This window comes from Sturnus vulgaris, chromosome Z (assembly GCF_052056855.1).
Source record: "Sturnus vulgaris isolate bStuVul1 chromosome Z, bStuVul1.hap1, whole genome shotgun sequence".
In the NCBI taxonomy this organism is placed as follows: domain Eukaryota; kingdom Metazoa; phylum Chordata; class Aves; order Passeriformes; family Sturnidae; genus Sturnus; species Sturnus vulgaris.
In genome coordinates this window covers 74,972,551-74,991,913 of record NC_142283.1, presented here as the reverse complement: position 1 = coordinate 74,991,913, position 19,363 = coordinate 74,972,551, and the positions used below count along the sequence as shown (strand labels likewise).

Genomic DNA, 19,363 nt, shown 5'->3' with positions numbered 1-19,363 from the left:
CTTATCTCTTGGGGTGCTGTCCAAGGGCAAGAACCAGTCTGGTAGCATCTCCTGGTCTCCTCATAAGACAAATAATTGAGCAATAGAAAAGATAGCAGGAAGGAAGGAATGAGTCTTTAAAATGGATGGGTAAAAGCTCTAAATGCTGAGGCAAAGGTCAGTAAGGAAGTAAGAGAAGCAAAAGGAAGTACGTCCTTTCAGCTAAGGGAGGGAAAAGCTCCTCTCTGTCCCCTTGGATCAGCCTGAGATAATAAGGCTGCTGCCTTCCTGATTAGTGCTCCATAGCCCCAGCCCAGGCAGGGAAAATCTGCATTTCAAATGGCATATTTTAAAGTACACAATACCCAGGGGCCCTGCTGCTATTGATTTGCCTCTGGTGGGGTCACTGCCTCACTTTCTACAGCTTTATTAACTGGGACCATACACTGGGTCTCTTTCAAAGTGAAAGGAGAGTGGATGGGACATTTGTCTTCCGGGGGAGCTGGGAAAGAAGTGGGATGACTTTCACTGGGAATGCCTTGGAGGTTTAAGAAGGAAGACTGGTGACCCTTACAGGACTTGTTCTCCTGCTGTAAATTTCCCCAGAGCCACCCTGGGGGGGAAGGAGGGAGGTCTTATGCTGTCAGCTTCTTTCAAGGTGACAGAGTTCCTGTCCTCCCACCCTCGTGGTGCCACTGCACTCAGCCAAACTCTGACCATCAGCCATGGGCTGGTTAGGAGCCCCCTCTTCTTCCCTCTTAACTTTTGCCCCTGAGCACCTCCAAACAGAGTGGCATGGGTATGAATGGCCATGTGACCATTCTGTGACCTCAGAAGTTTGGCAGGAAGTTTGTCAAGGGTTGAAACATCCAGACATTCCTGGGCCTTGGTTGGGGCCCCCTCTCCAGTCAAGGAAACAAAGCCATTACCTGGGATACACAGCTGTGTTCAGGTGGGGAATGCTCTACTCCTTCCAGCTCCAGGCAATCCCACTTTTACCCTATGGACTAGATGTGAAGGCTGCAGAGAGGTCTGTGTGCTCTGAGTCATGATGTGAAGGGCTCATTTCAACATGCCAGGTCTCTAGGACATCTCAGGGAGTACATCCACAGAGCACTGGGCATAATAGATATTGGGTGACTGTTCTCTTCAGGACCACCTCTGTTTTGTAGCAGAAGAACCTAGTTTCCCATATCACAGGTTAGGACCTTATTTTTACCTCATCAAAGCATGAAAAGGGTAAGAAGGTGCTAGAGGCCATAAAACTATGTATTAAAAACCTACAAAGCTACAAATATATGAAAAATATATTTTAAAAACCAAAACAATCTTTAGGTATCACCCAGGTGAAAATACAAAATACTCAGAACAGAACATGAGATGTGAGTCACCTAGTGTTGGAGTAAATCCAGTGTTAAAGATGGATGGATTCCCCTTCCTCCTTCACTTTCTTGGCATACTTTCTAATATTGCCTGCTCAGAGTTTATTCCTCTGGAGAATAAACTCAAATTATGCCCAGAAATAAATGTACTCCTTAAAGGAGAATCAACATAGTGTATCGTACAAAAGATTGTCGAATCACTCCATCAGTAATTGCAAAGAGCAAAGTATCACTAATTAAAATGTAAAAGTACCTTTTGCAGGGTAAAATAAAAAAGGGTAATTAACCATCAAAGGGAAAGCCACACTTTGCCACCAATCTGCATTAGGCTTCAAAAAATAATAATACTCAAATTCAGTACAACACATTTCACCTGTAGATCTGATAGTGTGTGGAGTCAAGTATTCTATGTTGCATTTTATTGCTGGAGAAATGAGGGCAAGTTCATATAATTTGTGCATAGTTGTTCAGCAGGTTGTTGTCAGAGCACCCCTCACTTTGGACTGTTTATGGATGGTGACAGGGAAAGATTCATCATTTGAATGAGTACAGTGATTTCAAGGGATTGTTTCGATATATATGTGTAAGAACAGCTAATTTAGCTGATACTTCAATATTAAAGCAGACAGAAGGGAACAGTCTGTTCCTTGCCATGACTTCTGAAGTCTATTTAATTCTGAGAAGCATGTCCCATGTGCTTAAAGAACAGCATCAGAGGGTGATTTCCTGATGGGAGAGAGAGTGAAATCAGAGAGAGCAGTGAAACAGATTTACTCCAATTTTGGAGACAGCAAAGACATGACTCACTTCTAAAATCACCACAGAAAAACACTTCTCTTTTCCACTATTATCATCAAGTCACAGATTACCAGAGGCTGGGGAATGTACAGGGTGAGGTTTCCCAAACTTTCTGCACGTCTTCTTTCCCCCACACCTTCTTTAAGCACCCAGCACTTGTCACTGCTGAGGATTGGGTAATCAGACATACCCATCCTGTCTGGCTCTTTGTACAGCACCAGGCAAGGAGACAAGAAGCAGCTTCCCCCAAACTGTCTTATCCTTCACACCAGGACCATTTTAAAATCTCTCTGCAGCCATGCTGTACACATGAGCTGCACCAGCTGTGTGCTTAGGTTCTGAGTGTAACATAATGATAACAAAGTCTTGTTTTAATGAAAGAAACGGTTCCAGGCTTCATAAACATTCACCAGCCTTCTGCTCCAAAGTTTTTAGCCCCAAATGCCTGAAAATGCAGCCTGGGATCCTTATTTCTGACTTTTGTAGGTGCCCTGAAAGAAGCAGCATTCTGACCACTTTGTAGAAAATAATTAATTGAGAAAGTCAACTCAGATCAAAACCACAGGAAAGGAGTTTTCTCATTAGACAGTATTAACCTTACTGAAACAGGGGAGCTCTCTTCTCTTGTACAGCACTTATGGGTTTCTCTGATAGTGTTGGAAATAGGTGCTATGATCTGGTTGGAAGTTTTGGTAGTGGTTTTGCTCAGTACCCAGCTGAAGCCTCCTAGCAGCACCAGAAAAAGTGATTTTTGTCCCTGACAGATGGAAAAAAGTCAGGTTATCCCTACAGAACCAGTGGAAATTTCTGCTTTGGAGAATGAATCCCCTTTTCCTACATATTCTGGTCTCTCATCAGCAACCTCTAGGCTTTTCCAGTGTTTTGATACAAGCAATGTGAGCCACTCTGCTCAGGTATATCATGTTTTGTCTGTATAAAGACTTTTCTCCGCCTTTCTGGCCAGAGAAGTCCCAAGGAGCTGGTGGGCCGAGTCCAGGTCACAGGAGACCTCCACACTAGGGAACATGGTGGGGTGGGGACCATAAAGACCCCAGACTGCAGACACCCTTTGCTTCCAGCAGGGCAGCGAGAAGCATGACCAAGCCTGGGGGTACCAGAGGGGCGGTGTGCTGTCACCCCAAATCACCGGGATGCTCCCCACCCTCACCGGGTGCCCTCCCGGTGCCGGTGCCACTGCTGCCCTGGCGGTGACCGCGTGATATTTTTTCCCTGCTCTCTTTGTTCCAGCTGATGCAGCAGCAAGCGGCGATCATGGCCTCGGTGGCGCAGGGCGGATACCTGAACCCCATGGCAGCCTTTGCCGCGGCCCAGATGCAGCAGATGGCGGCTCTGAACATGAACGGCCTGGCAGCCGCCCCCATGACTCCAACCTCAGGTAAGGGCACAGCGGCCTGCGCAGGAAGGGAAATGGGGACACGTCCCACAGCAGCATTTGTTAGCGCTTCAGCCGGCTGAGGATCCGTCTCTCCTTCCCGTGAAAATGAATCGCTAAAAACCGGTATAATCACGGACAAAGACCCTCTAACTAAGCCTAATTAGCTCCTTTTGAACTCATCATCCTGCACACCTACTTCTGCAAAGTGATCCTGGTATGTGGAGAAATGCTGCTGTTGAAATCCAGTGAGCTGTGCTGGTGCAAATGAGGTCAGAATTGGGCGGGATGTGGCAGTGTTGGAAATTATTCCTCTTTCAGGAGCCATGTTTTAAAACTTACATTATAAATTGTGCTGCTGAAAAAACAAGAGGATTTGTCACTTTTTTTTTTTTTTTTGCATCAAGTCTAGGCTTGCACATTCAGACCAGTTATTTCTCCACAAAGAGCTCTCTTTCCAAGATCATACATCCCTCTGCAGGACCCTCTAACTAATTAAAGTTAGAAAGTGGTGTGTTTATTCACCAGCACGGGAGTCACCTCTGAAAGGCATGACTGCCCCGAACAAGGTTTTTGCCATCTATTTATTCCCCAAGATCTTACATACAATACATGTGCATAACCCCAGCACCTCCCATCCCCATCCCATATTAAAATGAGCCCATTAGTCCTTCACACGTGTGCAGTTCTTCTCTTGAATTGGGTCGGTGGTCTCGAATTGGGTCAGTGGTCTCAAAGGATGAAGTCAGGACAGTCTTCATCAGGTCTCTGTGACCCTCTGGCACAATCCAAGGCCCTGTGCTTCGTGATTAACGTTTCAGTTATTTTACGTTCTTCTATACATAAGTTCATAATAACAGACAATTATACCAATTAGCTAGCTTAGCATCTAGTAATTATTAACCTACCATTTGCCTATCTAACGTATATCTTGGTCATGGAAATTACTTCTACTTTTAGCAAAAATCTTAACTCTTTAAAATCATGATTCAAAAGGGCCAGAGGAAAGGGTCTCAGGTGGAACCAGGGGAGGTTTGGATTGGATATCAGAAAAAGTTTCTTCCCCAAAAGGGTTGTCAAACTTTGTAACAGTGAAGGAGTGTCCATCCCTGGAGTTATTTAAAAAGCACGTGGATGTGGAATTTAGAGACATGGCCTAGTGGCAGGCTTGGCCCTGCTGGGTTAATGGTTGGACTCGATGATCTTAGAGGTCTTTTACAACCTAAGTATTCTGTGCTTCTATGGCATTTCTCAGTCTAATCCATACACAACTTCTCTTTAGCTCTGAGAATCCTCCAAACATCACAAAACATCCCACAGTGACCTACACTGGTTTATTGGTGCACATATGTGTCCAAGGGGTCAGTGCTGGTGCTATCACGGCCAGGCTGTCCTAAAGACTAGCAAAATAGGGTTGTGGTGAGATGCAATATCATTAACAAGATGAATTTTGCCTTTGGGACACGTAAGCCTTTCCCCCTGTTGTGAAATAGGACAGAAGGTGCTCAAGGAAGACATCTGGTGCTACCTGGAATGAGGATGTTTAGTGAGGGGGTTTCTGGCTGCAGGAACAAAGACAGGTAGCCAGAGAAGGGCTGCCAGAATCTGGTTAGGCTGTAAAAAGCCCCTTCTAGGAGCTGCAGTATATGGTTCAGCAGACAGAGAAATAAGCTGAGATGGGAACAGGACTGTCTTTCTTGGGGCTTGAAGAACAAAATTACCATTTGGGTAGGATCAGGTCAAGGAATCATCAGCTCTGGGGGTCCTGTACTGACATGGAACAGCAGGTAGGTAGGGAAGCAGGAAAAGTGAGGCCAAACCTTGAAAGAAGTGAGGATTTGGGAAGTTTAGCAATATACTAGAGTCTGGTAGGGAGGTAGAGGACTCTAAGGTACATCTTGAAAGGACCACTTGTAATAGAATATCATGAAGGACTGGGAAGAGAAGGGAAAGTAAAAAAGACAGATCTCATTCCACAAGACTTTATGGAGACCCAAGGAATAGCACTTGACTCAAAAATCTTATACTGCACATTTCAAAATATATGTTTACACAATGATAAATGTATAAACAAAAAGTCGATGGAGCTACTGCAAATCCAAATAAAAAAGTGGCTTAATTATATGTGCACCCTTTAAACCTGCTGCTGGCAAGATTATCATATTTGCATTAGCTAGATTTGTTTTGTGTTGGTGGGAGCAGAGAGAACATCAAACAAAGACTGCCTGGAATTCAAATATTGTCAGGGCCTGGAAAGCTGACAGTGGTGTGCAATGGACCCACCACAAAAGAGCACAAGCTCTTTTGAATATACATAAGTATATTCTTGAAAAGAGTGCATTCTGTATCATGGGCCTGAAAACACCTGTACAACAGGCAAATTCTGTGCCTACCAGGATCTCCAGCACATGAAAAATATCTCAGCTCTTTTTTGGTGTAATTGTTTCCTTGTCTGCAATGACCAGTGCCTTTCAGAGTCATAGGATATTGCAATTTAGGTTGTAAAGGACCTGTAAGATCATCAAGGCTAACCATTAACCCAGCACTGCCAAGCCCACCACTAAACCATATCTTTCAACACTGCATCAATGTGTGTTTAAAATACATCCAGGGATGGCAGCTCCACCATTTCCCCAGGCATCCTATTCCAGTGTTTGACAGGATAGGGGACTGTTAAACTCTCACTGACAGAATATAGGAGAGGAAACTCATGTTTTTTACATGCTTTCTGGATCACCCTTGACTGGTCATTATTGAAAATAAGATGCTGGTTTAGATGATCCCTTGATGTCTTTCACAGCAGCCGATTTTGCAGTCTCCTAATGACATATTTTCAATCACAGAGCCTATTCACTTTGGCATTATTGCAGATTTACCTTGAATGAGTGGCTTCCTTCATGAAAAACCTCTGTGGTGGGTTGTGGAAATGTCCACTGACAATTATTCCTTAGGAGAAATGTTTAGACTTTGAAATTACTCCTTGTATTACTACAACACTCACAAAGCATGTGATAAGATGCACAGAAAATGTTTCACATAATGTCTAAGCAAGCAAGCCTACAACACTAGCAGCGATTTCTGAGTAGCCAGGAGATATCTGAAGCCTAACATTAATTCTCCTGCTGGCTTTTGTTAGCATTCAGAAAGCCAAATGGAAAATGATCATTCTGCTTCATAGCAGGATTTCTAGTCATTGAAGTATATCTTTGTTCTGCCTTGGAAGGAAAATGAAATATTTCAAAGTTCTCTGGAAAAGAAAAAAAAAACAGGCACTAGAAAAAGTGTTTGGAACATTGAAAAAAAAAGTGGAAAGGAAGTGTTTTGATCTTCCTGAAGCAAAAGAAAAATTGTGCAAGGGAAAAAGGTTCTGGTAACCCAGAAGTCCTAGAGGCTTTGGAGGTTTTGGCTCAGCACAGTGCCTCTGTGCTGGTATCTTCAGGCCTCCTAATACAGTTGGTTTCCTCTGCATCCCACCTCTAGGAGAGTGGATTCCAGGGAATATGACCATAAGTTCATTAATTTCCGTTGGACCTAGGGGCTCAGAGTTTTGGATCCAGGCAAATCTGAGAGATGAGAGACAGTATCCATCTCACCTGGCTTTAACCATACAAAACTTAGACATCTCATTTGAACTGCAGTCAGTGGAGTGCAATAAGCACTCCCTATGGGTAATTCAGACCAAGAAAATTTTAATGCTGCTTGCTTGCTTTTAATAGTCTTCCATCAAGGGTCAGGTTTATCTCACACAATAGTCCATAATTGTGAGGCAATTAATTAATTGTGAGGAAATTAATTTCTGAGAGTTTGGTTCAGGTTTTACATTTCTTCCATCACTACTACAATGTGGGTGAAAAGTGGGTCTGCTACTTTGTTACTTGCAGAGAGGGGCTAGAAATGAAATTTTATTTAGGCTTCCTTCCTTCTTCCTCTTCTCCTCTCTCCCTCCCTCTTTCTCTCTCTCCATGTTGTAAATCTGCACCTGAAGTGGCTACAGCAAGAGATCTCAAACGAGGGATGAAATCCACAACTGGCATACACCACCACCATTTGTTTTCCACTGTGGCATTATGCCAGTTTTTCTGCAGCTACAGATCTGACCTCTCCAGGGGGGTTCTTTATAAGAAGAAAATTGAAGAATTCCAATAAATATGCCTAAACTTCCTTAGACATGCACAAAATAGCAAGCACAAATCCCCTGCTGCAATTTTAGAAAAAAAAATTATTTACATTTTCTATGCAAATAAAGGAGAGATCCAGAAAAGCAACTGAAATTTTAAGTAGCCTTTGTGATTTGGAAGCTGATGGCATATGCTAAGAGCATTGCCTTTGGACTTCAGTTGCCACTGCTGGCTCCCTGTACCTCCACAGAGGACATTTTTAAAGGCCAACACCATTTAAATAAGAAAAGGGGAAGCAGCAGCTTGTCTGCTCAGGGTATAAGAAATGAGCTGAAGCACTGTCTTTTTTTTTTTTTTTTTTTTTTTTGGGCTACTCAAATCTGAACATATTAAAATATATCATGCATCCATAGCAGCTTTCTTAAAGCACCAACACAGATTTAAGCAGTTGTTAAAGGGTGCTACTGGACTAACCCATCATGGAATGCTGCAATGGTAGAGAAAATATCTGCAATTGGTTTAAAAGAGGGGTTACTGCAAAAATGGTGCTTTCAATCAGTAGTATACCCTGACACAGAAATATATTGTTGAAGATAAGATAGTTTAACTTCCCATACACACCTAGCAAGAGAAAAATATTTTTTCAGGCTCATTGAAAACTCATTTTTGGTCCCTGAAATCATCCTGAACATGTTGCAAGAAGAACAGACTGTCCAGTCATTTTACACATACATAGGAGGAAGACAGTGAGGTAGCAGACGGATTTAATTCTCTCCCAAGAAATTTAAGAATTCTCTACCAGTGGGTGACAAGATCCCACTCAGAAAATAAAGACAAATTTGTTCTTCTGAAATAGCAGCATTACAATCACCCTCAGGATGCATCTGAGAAGAAGGAAAGAATAAGATTCCATGAAAGGAACAAATTTAGTCCAAAATTTTCCCCCATTCATTGGAAGATATCTGTTAAAACAGTATGAAGTCAAATTTGGGCCAAACAGTGACATTAAAAAATGTATCATTGGCTACCTTTAGGCTACAAATAAACTTGACAAGTCTTTAAGGATCCCTAGTGCTGGAAAAGTTCAGAATGAGTTTGCACATGAAAGGTGTATTCATGAGAGAGTGCAGAGAGAGCAGTCCTGGAAATCAGTATACCCACAGAGATCCAAAGGGAATCTGATAAGAACTGTTGTAGAAAGCTGCGGCTGAGAGTTTTTGGAGGTGTTTCAAGCTTTTCTTGAGGGCTTTCTGAACAGGGGAGACATTGCAAGCAGTCCATTTATTTGCTCAACAGCTTGGGAGCTTTTTCATTTCTCAGAGTTTTTTTGGTTTTTTTTGGTGGGTGGTGGTCACAGCTGTCGTGCCGGCAGTTTTCTCCACGAAGTTGTTGTTTCCAGTACTCACCAGCTCTGCCCTTGTGTCCCCCTCATTTGCAGGTGGAAGCACGCCTCCTGGCATAACTGCACCAGCTGTGCCTAGCATCCCATCTCCAATTGGGGTGAATGGTTTCACTGGCCTCCCGCCGCAGGCTAATGGGCAGCCAGCCGCCGAAGCCGTGTTTGCTAATGGCATTCACCCTTACCCAGGTAAGCCAGACCAACCCTGTGCCCACAGCCTGTTGCCTCAGTCCTAGGGATACTGCCCACACCCACAGGCTTTGCCCAACAAAAGCCTGTGGCACAGGTTCAGAAGGGTTATAGCCCACACCACCAGGTGTTATAGCATTGGTGTATTGTGTCTTATGCAGCTACAGTGTTAAACGGTTCAATCTGGATGATAAACATCAAGGGCATGTTGGAGGTGGAAAAACTGTGTGCTGAATATTTGAGTGCTCATCTGCTGGATAGCATGTCTGGTGAAGACAGTCAGGACAACCAGCATGTTTTGCTTCAGCTGAAAATTGACCTGACTCCTGAGCAGTTCATGCTGGCAGATCCCCTCTCAGTACTCCCAAGGGTCTTGCTTCTGGTTAGCCTTGAAGGAGCTGTGCTAAGCCTGTTTGCACCCAGCACTGGTATCTCCTGCTGGAATTCCCCTGGAGCCAGATGGCTCTGGGAGGATGATCCAAAGGGTTCACATGTCCACTAACCCAAGCTTCCTGTGTGCGGGGAGCAGGTGTTAATCTCTGAAATGCTCGCTGCACACAAATCCTGCTGCCTTTCCAGGCCTGGAGAGTGAATTAATACAGGCTGTGAGTGGGCTCAGGGTCACCCTTTGGTGGCACACTGCAGGAGAACTGCTGCTGGGATTCACACTGTGCCTAGCTTGAAGATGCCAGCACTAAATAAGTGATTTTGCAAGCACTGGCAGTCAGAGATTAATGAGGGAGGTTAAAGGATACATACCTGTCCCTATACCTGTAATTGCAAATCTACATACAGTCTAAATCTGTAATTCTCAAGAACTCAGAAGTTTACCATTCCTTAATGCGCACTTACATTTTTTCAGCATCCTCAAGATTTGAGATAGTTCTCTCCTCCAATGCACTTCCTCTAGAAAGACATTTTTCACTATTCCCATACACCTGCTAATGGTAACAATCATAGCAATAAAAATCTAAGTAAATGTTACTAATTGATCCTAATCACCAGCTGGCAAAGGAGTATTTTACCCTGGGGAACTGATAGATTGATCTAGTCTGTTAGGAAATCAAATACTGAGTTCAATGCTCCAACCAGAAAGCCCCAAAAAACTCTAAGAAAAAAAAAAAACATTCAGTCTTAGCCAATCCTGAAAACTCAGAAGATTCATCATCATAGAGGACTTTATGAGCTACAAGGAAAAATACCATAGAATATAGAAATAATAGTCTTACCTAGGTATTGACAAATAATTATCCTCCTCCCAACAAACACTTTGCAAACATGGAGTTTGAGTTCAACTCTAAGAAGAATTAAAACCAAGGAACTTAATTGTACTCAAAATTAGGCATGTGTTGTAGCAGCTTTAAGACTGGGAAGATTTTGGAGTCATCAGAAGACTGCAGAGAGCCCTTAGTATGCTTAGTGAGCTCAACCACAACCACAACACTGAGAAAACATTCTGTCTTTAAGGTTATATAAACATGGCCATCTGTTCTTCTGTCCATTTATTTCAGTATCTACCTGTTTGCCAGTCAATCATTTCTCTGTTTATTCATCCATTTCTGTGTATGTCCGTCCTTTTTTTGTTCTGGCCAATTTCAATGATCCTTTACTGTAGGTATCAGAAAAAATATGTTCTTTCTCGGTAAATCTTAGTGCCTTGAGCTTTTGTTACTATCCCCAACTATACCCATAATTAAAGAATACCTCAGTTAGGTATTTCATCCATGGTTATATAAAAGTCAATGCCCTTAATCTGATTCTCTCTGAGTTTTGGAGAGACTTGCTCAGGCAGCAATTCGGAGAAAGTCCCTGCACAAACACCAACAGTCTGACACACTGAAAGGTAACAGTCATCCTGCTGCTCTTCACTGCAGGCAGGGAGACTCCCTTCTGCCAGCAAAGCTGACATCCAAACAGTCTGAGCTATGTAAAGTTTGGATTTATCTCAGGGTAACTTCAGCAATATATTTGTCTTTCTCACTGCTCAGCTTCCCGACAATGTGGTGACACCTTAAGTTATACCAGAGGTGTAAAGGGAACAGTGGCAGGTCAGACACCCCCCTCTCATTATGTTTTTGTCTGTCCCTGAAATGCTGAAAGCAAGTCCACATAGCTTACATTAAGCATTTGCTCCATCTAATTGTGTTCCTTCTCATGAGCATTTATGCACTCTCCAAACCTCTCCTCCTTGCCACAGGCTTGATTCAGTCCTGGAGCTTAGCAGCATAAAAAATAAAAGGATTAGACATTTATATGGGTAATGAGAACATCCACAGCCATATTAGACTGGATAAAAATGTAGATAGGACACAAAACTTCGTGTTTTATGATATAAGCCAGCCACTAATTGCTTGGGGTTAGAAAGAAATTTTCATCACTGGGCAGCTTGTTCCATCATTATGGGATTTTTCTCACTCTCCTCTATTGCATCTCTTACTGCCCTGTGGTTCTGCATGGCTCTGTCTCTAAATGCAAGGGTAGAAATAAAATATTACAGCTGAGCAGGCAATTGCACTGACACTATAGAGAAGGGAAGTTCATGACAGTCCCCATCCAAAGTCAGCATCCTCCAAACAACTTTGTTTTATGGTGTATCTCTCATTCTGAAAGTGGCTAAGACTGCTGCTGCATTATGTACATAATCATAGTCTTGCTATGATTATGACTTGCCATATATTGTTTAAATCTTGAATATTGCTTTCAGATACTCTTTCATACTCCACAAAAAAACCTCCAATGTGGGTTCACACCATTACAGCCTGTAGCAGAATGTTCTTTGTTGCCTGAAAGTAGCAAAACAGGACAATGAACATCTCTAGAGGCATGACACCCATATCATTCAGACCCTAATAAATTCCGTTAATTGTGCAGTTTGTCTATTTGTTCACCTTTCTGACCAGCCATATTATTTTTGATGCTGCATCCAAAGGACTCTAGAACACCATAGTCTTTATTAAAACAAGTCCATATTACATAATTGTATTTAATCTGTAATTTAACTCTTTTTTCTTCTGTCTTCCCCTGTGCTCTTTTCAAAATTCTCTTTGACTGGAGAAGGGATGTACATGGTATCATTTCAGTCAGATTACCAAACCATCCGTGCCTTTGTGGCAAAGGCCACAATACTTTGAACATCCTTACTCGCCAGGACTTTGATCACAGGCCCTGTCCCTGCAGGAATTAGCTTTCTCTGTTAATCTGGTCAGGCTATGGATCCATGCAGTGGCACTAGAAAACCATTCCTTGCAGTCATAACCTTTGCAAGCCAGGGTCTCACCTTCTCCAAGATCAGACAGTACATAATGCCTCAGTGCACTTTTTGCCACAGAGTGAATAACAAGGCAATAAGTATTTCCCCTTCCACTAGTCTGAGCCCCTTTGGAGATTTGACCTTTTTGTGTATTAATTCCTGCCCTTTAATCTTTCAGTTTGCAGAGCTATTGAACATGGCAATGTGTCACAATATATAGTGGGGACAAAGAGCATAATCTGTTGTGCCATGATCTTGTGAGTCACTTTGCAGCAGCACAAGAGCATTTGCCATTTCCACATTAGTCACAGTAGCAGGGATTGCACTCTTCTGCCAAAGCTTCTTAGCCACCCAGAGCCTCTCTTGTAACCATGTGTGATGCACAGTAACAGTAGACACCATCTGCACTGGCTTCTGCAGTGTCCCACATCATCAGAATTCTGCTCTCTGCTAACAGGACCTGCCCTGCTGAATTGCATTGTGAGGGCCTAGACAAAATTCTCAGTCCAAAGATAAAGCCTCTTTGGTAAGAGAAGGGGACGGAGAGATGAGAAAATCATGAGACCAAATGGTGGCAAGCAAGAGAGAGAAGGGACTGGCTGTCAAAGTATCAGTGAAGTGTGAGAACTGAGAAGAAGGAACAAAGCAGAGCTCCCAGAAAAGTGAGGACTGCTCCATAATCTTCTGTCCAGTGATGTGTCCAGAGAAGTGGAAATATATGACATAGCATCTTACACCCCCCTTACTCCTCCTGGGCTAAAGGATGTCCAGCTTCACCAGAGACAGGGATGGCCCAGCAGTGGCAGCTTTGAGGAGCCTTAGATGGGGAATGGTTTCTTGGGTGCTGAGTTCTTCAGCTTCCTCACAAGGGAAAGCAAAGGGGCAGGCAGTGATCTCTTCTCTGGTGACCAATAACAGAACCTGAGGGAATAGCCTGAAGTTCTGTCAGAAGAGATTTAATTTGGATATCAGCAAAACTTTCTTCACCCAGAGGGTGGCTGGGCACTGGAACAGACTCCCTAGGAAAACAGGCATAGCACCAAGCCTGACAGGTTCAAGAAGCATTTGGACAATGCTCTCAAGCACATGGTGTAACCCTTGGAGCTCCCCTGTGCAGGATTTTCATGATCCTTATGGATCCCTTCTTAATCAGTGTATTCCATGATTCTGATTAAGTGCATTTGGTCTGGATTTAGGTTGCTGAGGAAAAAAGCTAAGCCCCCTCAGTTCTCTATAATCCATTAAAAGTGTGTCACCTAATTTACTATTTTCAGGCACACAGTGGTTCTGTTTATGACTGCTCACCACCTCCAGGACTGGCTCTATATTTCCACTCTGCAGACCCAGCACAAGTTTCTCCACCACCACTCCCCTTTAGCCCACTGTGGGTACCTCTGGGCTAGCAAGTCAGCAATCCCTACTTCATACCCTGCTCAGGGTCCAGCCCTCTCTGTTGAGGACTAGCTGTCAGTACAAATGGGCAGCCAAGCTTTTATGCCCACATTTTTCCACTGAGACAGGCAGTCAAGGTGTGCCTCACGGGGAATTCCTGTTCTGTAGCAATTCATGTCTTTGTAACTGAACCAAGACCATCAATTCATTTCCCTTGTCTCAACAAAGAGGGATCAGGCAGTCACCAATCTCACCCACTGCCAGCAGAGACAGCATTCAGACTCCACCTGTAATTATTATCATTACCCAAGTTAATTTTGCAGGGGAGGAGTTGCTAGCATGCTGCTAGGACAGCCTTATCCATCAGGTTGTCAATTAGCAGCGCTGCTGATGGACAGGCTGCTGCTCCATACCAGTGAGTCCAGTGCCAGTCCTGACCAGAGCAGGCACCATCCAGTGGCACTGGGCAAGAGCAGGGAGAGGAAAGGATTGGCTTCCCACACCCCAGTGTCTACCCTGGTATTTCAAGTGTTAGACAAGAAGAGTGTAGAGAGGAGTGAATTGAGAGAACAGAAAAAGAGTTACCTGCTGCACCTGCAGAAGTTCCAGGATGAAAACCAAACACCACAGCATTTAGACCAGACATACACCATGGCCCAGAAACATGCCTGGCTCAGCTACCCTGAGGCTAAGTTCCTCACTGCAGAAAAATCTCTGGCTCTGTATTGTTTGTCCACCCTAAATTTCCAGGTGAGATCTTTCCTGATCATATTTTGTGTCAGTAGTTTCAAAACTGTAACAGTGAGCATCTGAGAAAATATTATGACTAAGAAGCATTTATTTGACCCATTTGAAACAATCTGCCATGTGCCATAAACCACATTTTACTGGTAAAATAAATAAGTGAAGGAAAGCACTCATTAAAAATATAATAATAAGTTGCCATCTTCAATTGTAGCCTAAGCCATTTTAATGATGCCATGTACTGCCAATGACCATGCTGCAGCTGTAAAGAATGAAGTTATTCAAGGCAGTTGTATGAGCCTTTCCAGAGCAAAAGTGTTTTCTCCTCTGATCTGGAAGGAGCTGTAAACACAAATCAGGCTCTGTGCTGGTGTTTTCAGCAGCATCTATGTGAGTTAAGACCTTGAGCTTTATTTTTAAAGATGGCTTAAACTAAGCTCCCCCAAAATATGGTCTTAGAGTTCCTTAAGGGCTTTTAAAATCTGACCCTGACTTATGTGATTATGGCCTTCTGCAAAGAGAGGGAAGTCTGGCCCTGACTTTGCTGTTGAGTGTTTGTCACCTTGACTAGCCATGTCCACCTGTCTGCCTTTCAGAGTCATCTGTATCTTTCTTGCTTTGTTACCCAGAAGCTCTTCATTGCCAGACATGTCTCCTATCATGTTTTCACTCAGCATCAGCTCAGAAGGAATCTGATTAGGGATGGGGTTTGGAAGTGGGACTATTAAGAAAACAATAAAGATAATCCTGGTTTCCATGATTAAACTATATGAATTTAATAGTAGGTCCATATGTTGTCCCAAAAAAGTACACACAATAGCTGGGGATGCTACCAAAAGGGCTTTTTCCTATTAACAGGATGAAGCAGAGGGTACAAAACCCCTGGGTTTCTTTGCTGTTTTGATTTGTAGGGGAAGAGATAGAGGGACAGCATGTCTTTAAATGAGTGGTGTCCACCCCTAAATGGCAAAACGAGACTATAAAACACAGGATCAGCCTCTGTTTTCTGCCAGATCAGCACATTCTTTCTGTTATTGCAGTTATTGTTGTGTCTGAATACCTAATTAATTACAACAGTAAGCGCTGGCTTCTTTAATCACAGCATCAGCTGTCCTAATCAATCTTAATAATATGGAATCTGTACTATGGCACCCATGAATTTTAATCTACATAAATTTCTTAAGACCTCTCGCAAGCTTGTTGTACGAAATGATATAATTATGGATATAGATTAGGGCTGTAGAGAGTGATTTAAATTGGATTTAAGGAGAAGGTGAATAGAGCCCTCCCACTCAGTTATTTATTTATTTTAATCCTGGCCTTCACATAGATTTTTTTTCCTATCATTATGTTATTACCCCCTCACACTGACTTGCTTTGATTGCCCTCCTCCCCCATCCACCTTTCCAAAGGGACAGTGGCCAAGCTGCAGCTCCTGGGAGAGGTGTAGAACACCTCCAGGACAGTAGGAGGAATGAATAGGTGGGGCAGAGCACAAAGCTGAGGATCCAGCTCACAGCATGATGTTTCAGACCTATATAGGAAGAGTGAAAAAGATGGAGCTGAGCATGTCAGTCATAAAATGTACAGATAATCAGAAGCAAGGAGTGGAGAGGATATCACATAGGAGTAAGATCACTCCTTCCCCCAAAGTGAAATCACAAGGCATCTTAGGGCCCAAAAATGTGCCAGGCTCTGCTTTTGTCTTCCGGAAGCACTGGACTCCTCTGGTTTCAGAGAGCAGACCACTTTGGCTTTCTTTTACCTGAGCTGGGACAAGGAGGCTGTCCCATAGTCCACTGAGGGCATTTGAAGGCGTCTTTTGCTGTCTCAGGCTGTAACCATCATCCTTTTCCCTCACCAGCCTACTCACAGGATTCTATGCAAATCCTCCTGATTTACACCCCTGAATGCCAGAGCAGACTCCAGCCCTCTATCCCCTACAACCATTTTCACTTGGGGCACCCATATAACACCTTGTCTTGGGCAGACTCTGGAGTCAGGCTACTGACACCTCAGGAAGGATTCTTTATAGAATATCACTCAAACCAATTTTATTTATTTTTAACAACGTGCTTCATTCTGCCACCTCCATCCATTCATTCTCTGACAAAAGCTAAATGTCAGGCCCAACACTAACTGAAAACCCCTTTAAAAAGTTGGATTTCAATCTAGAGATATATCAGGAGTAAGAAAGTTTCCTGGTGTTAATTTTAAAGCACTTGTATTTCATGCTGACTTGGGAAATCATCCTCAGTTTTTGGCATCAGGCAGAGGATTTGGAAAGTGACATTAACAGATCTACTTTCTTTGAAGGACTTGGGAGTTATTTCTTGACTCCTGCCTAATGAATAAGTGCTGCCTTCGTTAAATTTATATTTATGGCCATATAGTAGGTCATTGGCTTGTTTTATGTCTCCAGGTTTATGGAAGGTTATCTGCCATGGTCACCTTGTGGCATCTTGGCCAGGACTGTCTTGCAAAGAGACAATTGTATCTGAGCAGGATTTTTCCCGTGGAGATATGGAAATGATCAAATTAATATAGAGGAGATGTCCAGGGATAAGGCTCTTGCCCTGAGCTGCCAAATGAAGTTACTATTAGCATCTGTTTTCACAGTACACCTTTAGTTTGCCCTGGCAAGGCCAGATCCTCAGCTCCTGGAAAGCAGCAAGGCCACAGGGACTTCAGTGGGGCTGACGTGATTGATAGTTGTCCTCTGGCCTCAGTGGAGCCTCTCTGCATTTTTTTCCCATCACCAGCTGATCCTCAGCATTTACATTACAACACCTTTAATGTGGGAAACGTCTGTATGTTGGACATGACACCTCCATGGGTCTGGCCACAAGGAAATCTGTTTCAGATGTTCTCCCTAGGCACATTTGCACAGAGTCTGCACATCCAAGGTCTTTGGATGATGATACAACTTAGAGACATACTGGTGCTGGTCCAAAAGCTGCTGTAAGGTGCTCTATGATATCCATGACTCTCACCTATAGCTCTTACCAGCCCTTACACATCTACTTACCTTGTGTGCCACTGTGGGCTTGCACCCTGGCACAGACAGCACACCGAGGAGCTGAGGTATTTTCCCAGCCCTGTATGGGGGCTAATATTTTCAATATCAAAGAAGACTGGTAAGCTGGATGAGGAGAAAGGGTGACTGAGGCAGATTAACTCTTCCACTAATGATCTATGTGAAGGCCACCCTGTGAAGTCATGTGTATCTTATGGAGGAATAAAGCAACCCTACCTGATGGTCTCCTTGTGCTGAGATGCAGGAAATATAACTCCCAATCACTTTGAATTTTAGGAAGTAGTGGGCTACAGCCACACCTAATCCCTATGGTAGGTTTATTCTGAGTTGTGAGCCCTTGATGAACTCCTCATAGGTCATTAATATGTAAGGGGGCTATCACTGAACAGAACACAGCATGGCCACAACTGCCTCAAATGTCTAATCTGTGTCTTGAGATTTCTGGGTCAATAGCAGCTGTTGGCTTCATCCATGCTACACCTGGGAGCACAGGCAGTTGTGCCCTTCTATGCTGGGTCTGGTGCATCTGGCAGGGTGAGCAGCAGCATGAAGATGTGCTCAGGGCTGCCCAAGATGCCTTGGCTTCCTGCCAGGGTGTCCAGCCAGCCCTGGAGTGGTGTCCCTGCATCTTCACAGGCCATGTTGGCCAGCACAGACACCTCCACTATGCTGAAGTCACATCTTCATTTGCTGAGTAAACACAGTCTCCAAGATAAGGAAGGCGAGTTCTTCAGTGAGCACAGGTCATCACTTTTAAGAGGTGCCAAGTTAAATTCCTGCTGGTTGTGACTCACCACAATTTTGGCTTTTCCAAAATGGCCAAGGCAGGGTATGAAACTACAAGTAAAACAGAGCCCCAAGCCAGGAGTTGCTTTGTTCCCAGAGGTGGCTTCAACTCTCCTTTCAAGAGCATCCAGGGATGGTTGGGACAGTTAGGGCCCTGTGTGCTAGCATATGATGCTTAGCATATTCTTTTCCCATGAGGAAGTGATTTCCAGGTTGGAGCAAAGCTAACTGAAACCAAGGCAGAGCCTTCCCACTGGCTTGCATGTGCTGTGAGCGAAGAGGAAACTCCATGCATGACCTGGGTCACAAGGCAGCCTCATGAGAAACACCCAGTTAGATATTATCCTTGGTGGAAAGCCATTAATATTTGGGAAAATAATCAACTCTAAAGGCTTTAGTGTGGAAGGCAGAAAGGCTGCATTTCATGGCCTGTTACCCCAAACACTTTAAATAAATTATTTACCCAGTTCTAATATTTAATCTTAAAGGTGGGGGATTCTCAGCAGATGTATTTCCTAAACAGAGTATCTTAGTTCTGATGGTCAGAGTATGGTTCCAAAGCCAGGTGAGATATCCACAGGTGGGATAAGCAGAGCAGCTCTGCAGTGAGCCAGATGGTCGTGTCCAGGAGATAGACTCAGCTATAGCTGGAAGGTCAGGCAGTTCCCACACATGCCCAGATAAGGCAAGGAATAAAGGAAATTACCACAGTCAGACAGGTCCTGCTTAGTGAGTTCTCTGGTATCAGTGAAGTGCCAGCCATTTCTAATTATCAGCAGATCATAGAGAACAATCATGTCCAAATCAGCCTCATCTGAGGAGGAATTAAATGCTGTAACTGCATTTCCTGAGCAGCAGAGACAATTCCTTCTTCTGTGCAATGGAAGAAGGATAGT

General features: G+C 43.6%; 1 protein-coding gene across 27 annotated transcripts in view; it reads left to right on the top strand.

Moving 5' to 3' along the window:
• Positions 1 to 19,363, top strand: part of CELF4 (CUGBP Elav-like family member 4) — a 710,355-nt gene that overhangs the window by 620,939 nt on the left and 70,053 nt on the right. For all 27 annotated transcript variants that reach the window (XR_015799437.1, XR_015799436.1, XR_015799438.1 and 24 more), the window contains exons 7-8: positions 3,408 to 3,555; positions 9,109 to 9,258. Coding sequence is in view for 24 of the 27 variants with exons in the window: in XM_088156391.1 (XP_088012517.1) it covers positions 3,408 to 3,555; positions 9,109 to 9,258 (298 nt within the window). In the remaining 3 variants the exon portion in view is untranslated. The remainder of the gene's footprint in view (positions 1 to 3,407; positions 3,556 to 9,108; positions 9,259 to 19,363) is intronic.